The sequence below is a fragment of the Poeciliopsis prolifica genome, unplaced genomic scaffold (assembly GCF_027474105.1).
Source record: "Poeciliopsis prolifica strain line A6 unplaced genomic scaffold, Auburn_PproV2 SCAFFOLD090, whole genome shotgun sequence".
Taxonomy (NCBI): Eukaryota; Metazoa; Chordata; class Actinopteri; order Cyprinodontiformes; family Poeciliidae; genus Poeciliopsis; species Poeciliopsis prolifica.
In genome coordinates, this window is record NW_026562465.1 from 421,765 (window position 1) to 437,116 (window position 15,352).

The window sequence follows — 15,352 nt, forward strand, 5'->3', positions numbered from 1 at the left end:
GCAGTATTTTGTAAAATTGACTTCATGTTATAATGTTATTCCCTCATCCCACCTTGACTCTTCCATGCATGTTAGAGAAATTCTTGAACCATTCAGTACTGCATAACGCTTTCGTGCAGCGAGGCACAGCTCCTCCTCTTTTCACGGCGTTGAGGAGTTTCCAAGCTTCAGAGTTTCTGCTTCGCAGAGAAGGCCTCCTCTGTACCTCCCACACTCAACACCTGGTGGAACTGCGCTTCTGCTGATTTCATTGCAGGAACTACTTCTCAGTGCAACATTGATAAAAACATTGTTAAAGGGTTAATAAAGGAGCCATGTTGTGATGACTCCCTGAAGGTGAAGTTTCAGAAAATGCAGGGTTTTTAAAAGCAACAAAGGCCCAATTTCAAGGCATTAAATTACAAAGTCAAAATTCTTTAAGTCATATTTCATAGATATCGCAGTTTTTTTTTACAACTTAGTTAACATAGTTACTTGATTGTGCTATAAAATGCCACTATATGCCTTGAAAATATATAATACTCCCTTCTTAGGATTATGCCATGAAGCCTTGTTTAGAGAGTACTTTTGCAGAGCTGTCTGTATTTTGATCTCAGCAGATGAAGCTCCAGTTTGTTGCTTAGGAAGCAGAAGTGATGGTCTATCATAGCCTTTAGCTTGGCTCCTGTTTGAACCCTTCTTTTTCATTGGTTTTACTTTTATGCTTTTTAATTTTTTTCTTAAACTATGTTCACATAACAGGCAAAAGTACCTGGAATGTGTTTTGTCCACATTTGAGAATTTGAGATTTTTTCATGAACCTATGAATTCATGAAATCCGATTTGCACTTTCCAATGTGTGTCTGGTGTTCATTTGAGTTATTTGATCATGGGTTATGTCGGGATATGTGCACGAGTGACAAGGATAGACATAAAGTGAAAGTAAATGTAGAAAACTAGATGGCAGAGAGGAAGATCACGTCAGATGAATTTGTGTTGGCAGAGGTATGATGAAGCAAACTCAGGTGGGGCTTTAACTTGTCCACAGTTCAGTGCAACCCAATCAGTCAGATCAAGATTTTACTGTTTCCACCCAAATGTACTTTTTCAACCTTTTTGTGTACCTGGACGATAATATATAATATAGAGGCATTAGGACTACACAGGTTTAATATATTTGGAAATACTCCACTCACCTAAATGGAGCCAGCATCTGATGCAGATCTATTGATACGATGAAGATATAGTTATACTACAGCATTTAATTCAGATTCAACACTTTATTTGCAATGTGTACTTTCACACAAGTTCAGGCAAATATATATTTAACGCAAAAATAATTTGACATCTACGCTAAGTTGCTAAAGACTTGAAAATATATAATACGTTTTGTATGCTGAAAACAAATGAATAAATAATTGCACTTGAGTTTGAAGAACAACAATTACTGCACAAGAAACTAAACATCCATTGAAGGCAAAAATGTGAGTTTTCATGTTATTTATATTACATAGACTTGGAGGCTAATACCAAGTTAATGTTAAGCTAATGGTTACTTAACTATTTTCTTGTTCATTGGTTAGTTATTAGTAAACACAATGCTGATGATAAACGTCTAATGACTTTTGTTAAGGACTGCTAATATGAATAAGTCCTAGTCATATTAACTTGGTTGAACTATTCCCTACTGATGAAATCCTGACTACAATTTGGATAAAAACTAGTAAAGAGTGTTGACTCTTTATTATAAGAGAACAAAAAGCATAAAAATATAAAAACCAGGTGTAATTGGTGACCTACTTTCTAATTGTGATTACCTCATTCATATCACTTTAAGTTTTAAAATATTTGAAAGTTGAAAATATTTAGCTACTACAATGTTTAAATAAGATTATAGACTTTTTGAGCCTGAAGTACTCCAAGTATGTTGTACACAGTATTAATCAATCACTTATCATTTGGTAGATTAATGTCGATTTCCATTATGTGCTTCTTCCTACAAGTTCTTTGCTTCCTGGTGTATGTCCTACAGTCGATACAACCAAAACATGGGGAGTGGTCTTTGTATGTAGTCAGATCACATGACCACAAAAAAAAAGAAGAATTTTCTATTATTTTAAGTAAGGCTTGGACAGGAAAGGTAACCTTCACAAGATTTACCTTCTTTATTTACAAGCTTGCTGCAGTTCAACATGCCTCGTTTCCACTTGGCAAGCAGTTCAGGATGGGGTGGTGCAGTTTGGTGAGCCATTGTGTCAGTTTGCAATGTCAACGCAACCTGTGCCTCTCCATTCCTGGACCCCCTTCAAGACAATGGTAAGGTTAGGGTGGACTTTCTGGCATCACACAACACACTACATTGATTATGTAACAGAAAAATGTTGCCGCTTGCATCAAGTACAATATACACTAGTGTGTCACGTTTGTTGCCACATTAGCCGTACTAATTAGTTGTTCGGGTCTTCCGCCGCCTGCCCAGTGAGAGTTCAACATTTTTCTAAATGACGGTCTTGCTTATTCAGCAAGACCGTGAATAGTTGTTGGGAAATTAGATTCAGTGGAAATTAGGTATGAAAGACACTTGTCACAGGCAGAATTAGCAGAACATTGAACAGCAAGATAGAGTGGTGAGAAAAAGTGTTTGTCCACCTTGTGATTTCTTTCCTCTTTTGCATGTTCATCACACACAAATGCATTAGATTGTTAAACTTTAATATCATTTAAAGATAATATGTAAAACAAACTGCTGTATTTAAGCAAAGTTGTTCATAGTAAAGAGTGGGGAGAAATCCAAACCCACATGCATTTACAGAGGAAATCTGTGAAGCAGGACTTTTTGCATAGTTGTTGTGATTCAGCAACATCAGAGATTTTTGAGCATAGACTGCCTTTAAGGCCATGCCAAAACATCTCAAACAGATTCAGATTGTCCAAATCTCTTTCTGCAACTCTGTTTTTCTGGGAAAGAGAAGACAGCCAAGAAAAATGCATAAAAACTGCAAATGATGTTGGTACATATGCCTGTCTTACCAAGGTTCCCAGTGCTTTGACACCAATATAGAAGACAGTGTGTGAACTACATGTGGTTTTTGGAAAATGAAGGGCGTGATGGGCCAATTGCATGGAATTTTGCTGATAAACTTAGAAAATAATCTGTCATACAGTAAAATATATTTTTCCTGATGGTCTACTATTGACATATCAGACGAGACAACATTTGACCAATTTCCAATTTTCGGTTTGAAGCTTTCTAGTTACACTAAGAAATCGAAATGAGCAATACTATAATTTCTGCAATTCAAAATTTGGGTCTATTTGCAGAAAAGGTTAATTATGTGCATGTGTTTTGATAAATGCAACTTTGAATCAAAAGATTACATGAGATTGCATTTAACAATATATCAGTGTTACAGCCCCTGGCCTCGTGGGGCTGTGCAGGTTTTTTGTGCTGTACAGGTTCAGGTGGAAATGACAAGTCATCTCCTGATTGGCCGCCTGGAAGCTGCAGGAGCTGCACCCCATTTGATAAGCAGAGAACCGCAAGCCTATCAGACGTTAATGAGACTCACCTGTTCCTATAAAAGGCTCCTGAAACATTCCTTCAGTGGGAGAGCTTGTAAGAGGAGGTTTTGCTCTGCTGTTCCCCACATTTGTTTGTAATTGCTTTTGGCAATTGTGGAAACATTTTGTTGTTTGCTCTGCTGAAGCAGTTTGACTTGTTTGGGTTGTCTTCACCAGCTAGAAGCTAGTGTTTGGGAGGATTGCTGCTTCCATTGTGTGTGTTTATTTTTCTTTTCCCTTTTATTTGAGTTACCTTAGACTGACTTGTTTGGGGATCTTGTAATTTACTTTGCACTTAACCATTCTTAAAGTTGTTAGCCCTTTTCCTTTGTTTTAATTGGGTTAAGTTGTATTGTGTCTTGGTTTTGTGAAAACTTTGTTCTTTTTTAGTAATAAATCACTTTTTTTTTATTATCCCTTATTTTCTCTGGACATCTTTTATGTTACCGCCCTGAACCCCTAGACCTTAGGTGCGTAACATTAAGTGGGGGCTCGTCCGGGATATAACTTGTTAGGAGGATTCTTTTGTCCAGAGTTAAGAGGACGATTTTAGTTGTCTATATCCAGCAACCAGGTCAACCACATTCAATCTGGATCACTTCTTAGCTGATCCCTCTCTTGAGTTTATTGATAGCTGCTGCAAGAATGAATTGCTGCAAATTGTGGATCACTTTCAGCTGCAGGTCCCAAAACAGGTCCTTAAAGGTGACCTAAAGCTTTTAATAGTGGACCAGTTGGTGGAAATCGGGGTCATTAAAAAGCCTAATATGACTGAGGCTGCTACAGTGCCAAGCCTGGAGGCCTTGTCTGTGGAGGATCACAAAGATGGTCCTAGAGTGGAGGAAGCAGTGAGTGACTGGGGGAAGACACCTCGTACACTCCCTCGATATGACCCACTGTCTTCTGTGAGTTCAGAAGGGCGAGATGGAGCTGGTTTGATGAGATTGGCCCTGGCCTCTTGGGGCTGTGCAGGATTTTTGTGCTTTACAGGTTCAGGTGGAAATGACAAGTCATCTCCTGATTGGCTGCCTGGAAGCTGTAGGAGCTGCACCCCATTGGATAAGCAGAGAACTGCAAGCCTATCAGACGTTAATGAGACTCACCTGTTTGTCTCCATCTGGAGACGAACAGATGGAGACGAACAGGTGAGTCTCCAGATGGAGGCTGAGTAAAAAGCCCAGGACAGAAAAGCATTGATGAATGAAGACATTACATACCTCATTAGAATATGTTTTTTTTATACATGAAGGAGGATAACAGCTTCTAGAACAATATAGTAAATAAATGTGAATGCTTTATTCAGCTGTATTCAACATTTCAAAGTCTTGTTTGAGGAATAACAGCATCAATAAAATAATTCCTTTTCATTATCACTAAAACTGCAATATGTAACTTCTAGAAAAAACTGCCTTTTTTTACACATTTCTTGAAACTGTCACTTTGTCGTGGGAGCATGTTATCAGACACATAATCTGTGAAAAAATGGAGCTGCTCTGCCTTCTGCCAATGCGCCCAGAAGGGTCTTTGTGCTGTCAATCATGTACACTTATATGCAAGTGCACCCACTTGCTCTCTGCTATGAGACAGGGTCTATCTGTTAGCAGAGCCTGCTGCTACATGCTAAGTCTAGTTAACATGGTCACAAATGACAGTGGATAGATAGTTTTCTTGTAACAATGACTTTTTTTCTCTGCCATTAGCATATTTATCAGCACATTAATGAGTCTAATTGACAGCAGTAAGACTTGATTTAATGTTTTTAACTTGGAGTGATTCTTCAGATGGTAATGGCATCACTGAGAGGTTTTGGAGCTTTTCACAGATTTTTTTGTCTCATGCTGTCACAACATGGTAATAGTTTTAGCAAATATGTAAAAAAAACATATTTGTTGAAATTAAAGTTACATACTGCAGCTTTAAGAGCTTAGGAACCACACAATAGGATGTGTAGTGGATCACAAATGTCTAGCATTAACAGAAGATACTCTGAATGTATACAAGTTACATCTCTATGCAATAATATGAAAGAGTTTCCATTTATATCATGTTGAGTCATAAACTCAAGGCCGTTTTTTCTAGAAGTTACATATTTCCACAAGTGAATATAATTTGGACAGTGTTAATTTTTGTTGTACTCATAGTGAGGGTTTGGAAGTTTGTTTATCATAAATTAGTTAGTATTATGCCCATGGCTGTTGTACATTTATGTTCTGTTTGTTATTACGCAATAGCCAGCCCCACCCTGATCCTCCCAGCTCCTTTGGGCTGACTACTGACCAGCTCTCTGTTGAATGGGTCCGGAAAGTCCCTAAAACCTGGGTATTACCCTGTAGAAGGACTGAGAGGGACAATCTGTCTAAGCTGGTGTCGAGAGAGACTCGTCCAGCTCTAACTACCTACAATCCAGAAGTTATGACCCTTTTCAGTTAAGAAGCAATCAGATGAGTAGTCCTGCATAACTCCAGTAACCACTTCTCTTAACGGTAGCCTAAGTCTAATAATAAGGAGCCTTTGTTAGTGGCTAGATTAGTTTCAGTGACTTTGTGAGTCCCAGGGTCATTATCTATGTAACTACTAAAGCCACCACATTTCTAGAATTATGTACATGGTTTTTACAATTAGTAGAAGAACCATAACTTAGAAAATGACTCAATTAATTTCAATGTCCACAAACCTCATTAGAATTTTAATATATATAGATATTTATTTGAGCAAGCTTTAAGCAAGAGTAAATGGCAAACTGATTAATTATCAATTACAAGTTTTTAAGAGTAAAATTGAAATCTAAATAATATCAATAGAAATCTCTCCTAACACCTTTCCCTAATCTGTGCCATCAATTTACTAAGGAAGACTTTTTTTGGGGTGCAGGCAACTCATACCCAGATGATAGAGGACCTCGGCAACAGAAGGCATAATTATCCTTGGACAAAGTCTTGTCTTGGCATGACAAATCCTCCTTTGAACAAGAACAAACCAGACTGGTAGAAGTCTTTCAATCGTCCCAAATCTTCATCACTTTTTGTGATCTTTGTCCAGTCCACACGTCTGTTGCAGCAATTCTTGAGAACTTTTGGGTTGAGTGTGGAGTCTCGGTCGAATCAGGAGCCAGAGTGGTTGGGCATCGGGTCCCGTTTTTCTTCCAGTGGAGTGTCAGCTTGTCTTCCCTCTCAGTCCAGGTCGAGGCTCCTCGGTGTTCTCTTGGTCCTCTGTTGCTCGTTCCACTTGCTGAAGATGAAGAACCAAAGCTCTCTGTTTCTCTGCTTATTTATACTCTTTTCCCCCACTGTTGTGTATGGGGAGCAGATTACTTGATTTCTCAAGTATGTGATTACTTCATACCAGACTCCCTGTCCTTCCATATTTGGTCACCAGTTGTCCCCTTCTGCTTTTGCTTGATTACATTAGGCTTCCTGGCCCGTTTCCCAGATTTCCTTTTTTAGCGTCCGAGCCAGGCCCGTCCGCACCCATTACCAGAACATGTCCAGGCTTGCCTTTGCACCCAAAGACTGTCCCTATGCTTTTGATTTCAGTCTTTTATATGTTATACATCAACATAATCACTTTTAATACATCTCTTCAATCATTACTTCTTAATACTCGTTACTTTTGATTCAGTATGATTATACTTCCAACTTGTGATTCATTGTTTAACTGATTCATATAATTATCAACAATCAACTTCAGAATTTACTTATTCATAATTATTAATACTTAATCCAAATTAAATCAGCATGCAAGATTACTTCAGTCTCTCAGGCCCGTTATGATCTGTTTTCTGCATGAACCTGGACAGATCTCACCTCCTCATACCAGTTTTCACGACAGTTCATAATATTGTTTATTTATGCAATTTTGCAGTTGTATCAGTTATCATTTCACTTTACCTGACTGGATTTGAAGTCTCCTCAGAAAATTCAAACATATTTGTTTTTGACTTCATCTCCTGACACTCGCAGAGTCCAGTCAGACAACAACTACTGCAAACCCTAACACAGACTAAAAATCGAGAAAATATCCTGTGGTGCCTCCAACTTCACACAAAGAACTTTTACTCCTATTTGTTTTAAGCAGCTACTTGCTGGACATATCCATGTTCTATGCTTCTCCAACTTCAAACTTGATCTAATGTGCTTCAGGTCGTCCATTATAATGTCTCACTGATAAGAGAGGCTTCACAGAAATTCGCTTCAATAGATCCAAATAATGTTGATACACTGATAGACAAAAAATAAGTGGAGTTACTTTGTGATCATAAATGTCAGGTTTGTGTAAAACTATATGTATGAAACTAGAATAGAACTAAAACAGACTGTACTTGTCTAATCTTTCTCATGAGGTCAGTCAGTTGTTTAGTTATTCAGGTTATTAAAAGTATATCTCACAGGGTGCAGCACCAGCTATGTGTAGTTGTGCCGTGTTTTGCTGTGTAATTACTATGTACTGCAAATATTATTACAAATATAAGTTTTGTGTTACCAGCTCTGAAGATTTTAGTTGACTCTCGTTAATTATTGCTCTATTTTAATTTTTTTCATTCGTTGATATGACAAACATATATTTATATTTGTCACACATGTACTATTTATCTGCATTGCAAAGGAAAATTCCAACGCGGCGGTTCAGAAAATCACCTTGTTACTGTTCTTTAAGAAAGGTATGAAACTGATGTTCTCTTAGCTACTGTTGTGTCATAGCCTGATTGTTGTATTCTATGTAAAAGACATATGCATCATAGATGAACTGTGTAAAACCCTCTCTACCTTCTGCTGTAAATGGTTCCTGTTGTCCATAACTATCTCTATTAAAATGAAAGAAATATCCTTATGTCTGTGTCAGAATATAAGATTATTTTAAAAATATTAAAGTCATGCTTGCCAGCCACATGTAAATACACATGCCCACACACACGCACACACACCTATACACTCACATAATTTTTGACAATTGCTAAAAAATATTTCTCTACAGTGGGAGAAAATTAGTATTTGATAGAATGCTGAATGCACTTAGAGAGAGGTCTGCATTTTTCATTGTGAAAAACCCAAAGTTTTAGAGATACAATGTAAAACATGGCCAGGAAAATCATATTGAATGAATTTTTAACTGATTTCTTCGTAAAGGATTGTAACACTAGAGCTGTTTCAGGTTTTGCACATCAATGCTGTTAAAGGAAAGGTGTGTAAAGTGTGTGATCGATTCAAAGAATGCGTTTTTACAAAATCAAGAAAAAAATTTTTGCTTTTTTTTTTTTTTACAAACTGAACCTGAGCTATTTTGCAAAAAATCTAAAGATGTGATAATAGACATGATACCACCTGTCCATCAATTCAATGGGTTTGTCAGAAACTGACCAGTCGCCAGTCACAATTTGTCCCAGAACAGAACCCAGCCCAACTCCAAGAGATGGATCAAGACCTGGGCTGAACCTCATGAGCAGAAGAATCCAATAATGACCAATGGTAACAACCACATGTTCTTCTCAAGGTAACTGAATAAAGCTTCCATTTTTTTGTCATAATTGCATTCTATGCTTAATGGTAAAATCAAAGATCAATGCGTAATGCTTGTGGTTGGTTTTGTGTGCTTTGTTCATAGATATATGTTGTAAATCTTGTTTTTGACATCTGGATGAAATCTTTATGAGCCTGATGTATGACCTATTGGACAATTATCTTGCCTGTTGTCTTAGCCATAATGTTGGTTAAAGCAAAAATGCCTTACAAAATCTTTGAAGTAATATATTGATATTGGATTGTATTGCTATTGAAATTAATTAGTTTTATGAACAATTAAACTATATAATTAGACTCATTTCCTGTACTGTAAAATCAGACCAGTGAAATCTGTTGCTTCTTAGTCCAGACTGGTCTGTCAAACAACAACCACATCAACCACTCAGGTGAACAGTGAAAACAGTAGCTCCTCATTACAAACACATTATCACAACTTTAACTTCCTCCATTAAATGTCTACTCTGCGGCTTCTGCTAAAATCTGTGTGACTGGAATAACAGAACCTAGAGAAAGCATTTGATATGGTGCAGTTGGATGTATGGTGGCACCACAAAACAAGAGGGTGCTGCACACTTTGAATGTGAAGCTGTGTGCTGTTGGGCCTACCAACAGAGCAGCCCAACAGGGAATTCCTCAGTTTCCTCTGCTATCAACAGAATACTTCCTGAAAGCACTCAGACCACAACATTCTTTTCAATGGTGCTGCACTCAAACTGTCACAAATGCATGATATGTTACTCAGTAAAATAATCAGTAAATCATTTAATCATTACAGTAAAAAGAATTATTGATTGAATTATCTCCTGACTTCAGATTTTTTTTTCATTTGATGTTTCTTTGGCTAATGCTCTTTCAGTTTATTTGGCCATGATCCTTTATTACAACAACTTTTGGATTTTGAAACAAAATTGAATAAAGTAAGACCAACCTTAAAAGTTTTGTTTTTAACTCTTTAGTTTAAATATGTTAGGAAAATTACAATTACAGAAACATAATAGTATCAAATCAGGCAAAATCAAATCAGAGGAATATTCACAAATATTCACTTCAAGGCCTCATTTGACTGACCAAGGAGACAACAATGAGGTCCAGAACAAAGACCACAAAGACCACAAAGTCTTCTCTTCTCCATGTCCTTGTTGTAAATCATTATATGTCTGAAATATAGGTCCAGAACAACAAGTACGTAAATGATAAGCAAATCATTGTAATCAATAAACGCATAATGATTCTTAGTAAAATAAATGAGTAAATGGATACATGATAAAGAAGTATAAACTAAACACTAGACAAGTAAACAAAGACAATAATGCTATGTAATATAATAATAAAATAAAATTATTTAATGCTGTCACATCTTCATTTTCTAAATAAAGGGTAAGAAAATATACTTGCTGCTTCAAACACAATGCTTGTAAAAACACAATTTTACTCTACATGGAATTTAACTTTCCTGCACAATATGTCTATATACATATTTTGTAGTCTTTGTAAAGCAACAAAGTGAAGACTCTGGAGGAAAAAAGCTGTGTGAGTGGCTCTGACCAGAGCTCAGATAACCTTGTGTTGAACAAGAAAGGGCTGCATATTCTGGGATCAAGGAGGACGGATGTGAAGAAAGCTTTATGCTGATCTTTTGTCCACTTGTATCTCTAAAGGTCTAGAGCCTTTTGATTTTTTTTACTAGCTATCTGGCTCCAGAGATTATTACATATAAAAATGACATTTGCTATTGTTCACATTGACAGTAAAATGACTACATAAATTAAAATTTGAAATGTGTTGTAATTGTAATTTAAAGCAGGATTACTATTGCAACGACACATCATCAGTAGGTAAAACTAACCTGTCTCACGACGGTTTAAACCCAGCTCACATTCCCTAACAGTGGGTGAACAATCCAACGCTTGGTGAATTCTGAAGAGCCGACATCAAAGGATCAAAAAGCGACGTTGCTATGAAATGTGTTGTAATTTCAACACATTTCAATATGTGTCGAAATTAACTTAAGAGACATTTTTTGAACATTTTTGGTACATTTGGATCTACACTGCCTCTAGAAACAGTCTAAGTGTGAGGAAAAATCCATCTAGCCATTTTTTGACAATAAGCAAATGTTTTGGTTTTTTTTTCAAAAACCTCCAGATTAGTCATAATCAGTGGGCATTATTACCTAGCAACCCTTGGAGAAGTGTGTGCAGGGTAAAAAGCTCAACTCGGTCCACTCGACTCCATCTATTTACCATTCAGAAACCACTGCTGCAATATAAATGCAAAATTGTATTTAACTGAAAATAGTAAGTTGACTTTTATCAGTTTTCATCAAATTACTATCAACACTTTTTGTAAGTTACTTGGAATATATAGCTGAAAAGTCTCCAACTCACTCTACTTGAATGAACAGCTGATGCCACCGTCACACCTGCTGCCCACTTACTTTGCTGAATGTTTTTTAGGCAATGAGTTTGTATATTTTTTTAAGTAAGGTGAACAAATTAGATTTTACAGGACACAGGGCACCAGGCCTTCTGATATGAGCTGTCAGGACTGATATCAGAGCATGGTGTGAATGTATGGGTTCTCTGTGTGAACTCTGGTTTCCTCCCACAGCCCAGAAAAATGACTGTTAGGTTAATTGGTCTCTCTAAATACTCCTTAGGTGTGAGTGTTTGTCTTGTCTGTCTCTGTGTTGCCCTGCAATGGACAGGCGACCTGTCCAGGATGACCCCACCTCTCAGCCGTCGACCTTTGGCGATAGGCACCAGCAGCCTTCGTGACCCCACTATGGGTAAGGTAAGGGACACATAGGTTTGATTGAGCAATTGACTGTTTTTCCATTTGTTTTTGTATTTTGTGTGGATCAATGTTCTAAAATATTTGTCAACATTTCTGCCTCTTGGTCTCAGATCTGGTCTTGACTCCATTCACCTAACAGTCATGTTTTTAAACTGGCCTATTTTATTTATATTTTTATCTCCTTGTAATTGGTTAGAACTGTTTGAATTGTCTTTATAAACAGTACTACTACTACTATTATTATTATTAATATTATTATTATTGTTGTTTTATTATCATTTGATGTATGTTATTTCAACTGATAACTGTATACTTCTTTTTTCTCTCCACAGAAGTTAACTTCTGGTCTGACAATGTGTGTAGCTGTGGTTCCTTCACTGCCTGAGGCAATACTGCTAAGAACTAACATCATATAGAAAGTACTTCCACATCAGTTCTTTAGGAAACTAAAGAACAATATTCTTATTTCAATAGCAATTAAACAACCGGATTTGATATTAATGTCCTCTTAGAAAGTGTCCTATGTGGAAGTTGCTGAAGGCTTATTAATCTGTATTTTAATATGTTATATACCAAATATTCAGCAGTACAAATTTGTTATGGAATATGTGTTGAATAAGGTTGTGTTTATGTTCATAACACAATTTGATTCTATCATTTTAGATGTGTTTTGATACATATGATCTATAATCCCAAGTGAAATTTAATGCATCATGAGATGATGATCAAATGCTGTACAGAAGTACAGCAGCTTGATAACAGGGACAAAGAGCTTGGTAAGACATACAGTATATTGTATTAATACTAGACAATCACCAGTGTTACATTACAGCTCTAACAGAATTCACAGAATTTATTGTAGCTCCTCCTCTTCAGCTCCTCAGTTTCCATTAACATAAGTTCACTTAACATGAACCAATAAAAACATTGTTTTCTGAACGAGAGCAGTGATTGTTACCTTATTGCATGTACCAATGAGACACATCTAGAACCTCACAATGTAGTAAGACAAACTGCACCTTTATGACCCTACCAGACACTACACTGCATGCCTGTTATAGCAGAAGTTGCAGGCAAATATTATTTTGATTTATTGGTTTCATTTTTCTCTTCTACCTGAACCCCCTACCAGAACCCTTGCTGTTTATTGGTCCATATAGCCAATAATGAATTTTCACAGTTTAATGCAGGCTGGATGTTCTCTTCAAACTGAATTACAGCCAGGACCCAGCAGTAACAATAACATATAATATGATTTGAGAGACCTCTGAAGCCTTTTGAACCATTTTTTCTTGGAAAGTTTGTGTCTTTCTTTCATAGACAACCCAGCCACATACACACTCACAAAACAAAGATTCATATGTTCACAACCAGCAGGTCAGACAGACTGTCACATTTATCTTCACCATGACACAAGCATCAGTAAAGCACAAGCCTGTGGTATTGTTTTTAGCTCCAGGGACAGTTCATAACCTCAGCCTGCTCTACAGAGACAAGAGCTCCAGATGAAAAGTGGAAAAAGTAGCATGCACTCCACCTTAACCGCACTCCACCTTAACCACACACACACACACACACACACACACACACACACACACACACACACACACGCACACAGTCATTTTAGCTGAAAGACACAATCTTTCCAGATAAATTCCATTTAAAAATATCAAAATATAAACTTTTTTTCCCCTCTAGGTCAAAATTCAGGTGAAGTGTTCAGAAAAACTCAGAACCTAACGTCACACACATCCAAAAGCAGGGATGTGTGAATAGGTTTTACCAAATTTCAACTTTTTGTAAAAATTCTACACTTTTCAATCACACGCTGTACTGAATGTCAACCACTTTTCTTAATAGCTTGTATAGTCTTATGAGAAAAAGCAAACATATATATGTTAGGATTCAAGTTGGTGTGAGTGCTCCTCCGAATAGACGATCTTCGTGGGAGCGTTCTGACAGGCTGACGCACCTGAAGCGGATTTCTGAAATCGGCTGCAGGATTCTTAAGAAGCGGTGGAGCAGCCATTCATCGCTCGATGGTCCCACTTGTTGGTCAGAGTCAATCCCAAGGTTTTGCCAAGCTTCACGTTGACCAAGGTCTAAGTTAATCTTTGTATTGTTTTTCTCAGATTTTGGATGCTCTGCCTGGACCCAGCTAGGAACCACGCCCACCCGAACACTGACACCGATTGCCCACCGGACTAACGCTCTCGTCTGCCGCCTGAGCCCGCAACCTTCTCGGAGCCTTTGCACCAACGGATCCTACCTCCTCCTCGGCAATCCTCCATCAGATGAACTGTAAGCCATTTCCCTCCACTTCCCTGTCAAGATCCTCTCACTCCCGCTCCTACTAACCTCTCCCCTCTCCAAGCAGTACCTGAGCCGCCCAGCCGCTCCCGATCCCAGAGGACAACTTAGGCTCAACATATTCAATAATAACTGTAAATAAATCTTTGAATCAAAACCTTCCGGTCTGATGTCTAAACCTGCATGTGGGTAAAGAAACTCAAATCCAACATGACAATATAACTCTTTGACTTTATGATTCCTGTCAGTCTGAAAATAAATTTGTCAACACATCATGCAGCTAATACTGAAAACCTTTATTTATGCAATTTAAATTCAGTCACATGCATTCCAAACTTGATCCAAATTAGAAAACAGTGTAATATGCTCAACTAATTATTCAAAGTAATTTAAAAAGTCTGTCTAAGCAGATTGCGCTGAGTCATTGACACACAGCATTGACATTATGGCAAAAAAAAAAAAAAACTTTAATAAATAATTTATTTGTATATGCGTTAATCTCCCAACTTACATTCATTAGATTCCATGTGACTTAGTAGAGTTTCAGATGGAAACAAAGACAGGAAAGAGACGAACAATGTCTTAGCATCTTTGGAGATGCTTCTGATACACTACAAACACTTGGAAACAAAAAAACATACATATATGTAATATATACATAATATGTAATATATGTAATATATACATATATATAATCTTTTCTGTTTGGACATATAACCATATTTTTATTCAAGCCTCCCATGCAGAATACATCAAACATTTCATAAACATGTTACTAATTTTTTAATTATTCAAAAATTGGAAATATTGTAGCCAATCCTTATATAGATGTATTTGCTTTAAACAGGAGCCTGTGACTTCAATCATCAGCAGTAAAGGGAATCTCATCAACTCTTACTTGAGCCTTTACTTTTCAGTACTTTACTCAATGTCTTCAGGTAGTTTGCATCAAGGTAGCCATCACTGAAACATCATAAGGACAAGGTTAATTGCATGCTTTTGCTGTATGCACATATTCAGTAAATCACAAATGTGATGTTTTTTTCAGCTGCTGAATCTGTGGAAGACAAAAATAATTAAAAAGAAAGTTGCTACATCACAGACTAAATTTCAGTAACTTTATCTTTCAGAACTGAATAGATCTAGTGTGACAGAACCATGTTTTTGCACATGATCACATTAGCTTTATG

General features: G+C 37.0%; 1 protein-coding gene and 1 long non-coding RNA gene across 3 annotated transcripts in view; one reads left to right on the forward strand and one right to left on the reverse strand.

Annotated features, from left to right (window-relative positions):
* Positions 1-13,786: 13,786 nt before the first annotated feature.
* On the forward strand, positions 13,787-14,319 carry LOC129353427 (uncharacterized). The gene is made up of 3 exons (XR_008605013.1): positions 13,787-13,907; positions 13,985-14,153; positions 14,230-14,319. It is a non-coding gene; the product is annotated as an uncharacterized LOC129353427 (long non-coding RNA).
* A 129-nt stretch (positions 14,320-14,448) lies between these two features.
* Positions 14,449-15,352, reverse strand: part of dtx3la (deltex E3 ubiquitin ligase 3L a) — a 29,954-nt gene continuing 29,050 nt past the window's right edge. For both annotated transcript variants that reach the window (XM_055022757.1, XM_055022756.1), the window contains exon 5: positions 14,449-15,125. In XM_055022757.1, coding sequence (XP_054878732.1) covers positions 15,050-15,125 — 76 coding nt within the window. In that variant the 3' untranslated portion in view covers positions 14,449-15,049. The remainder of the gene's footprint in view (positions 15,126-15,352) is intronic.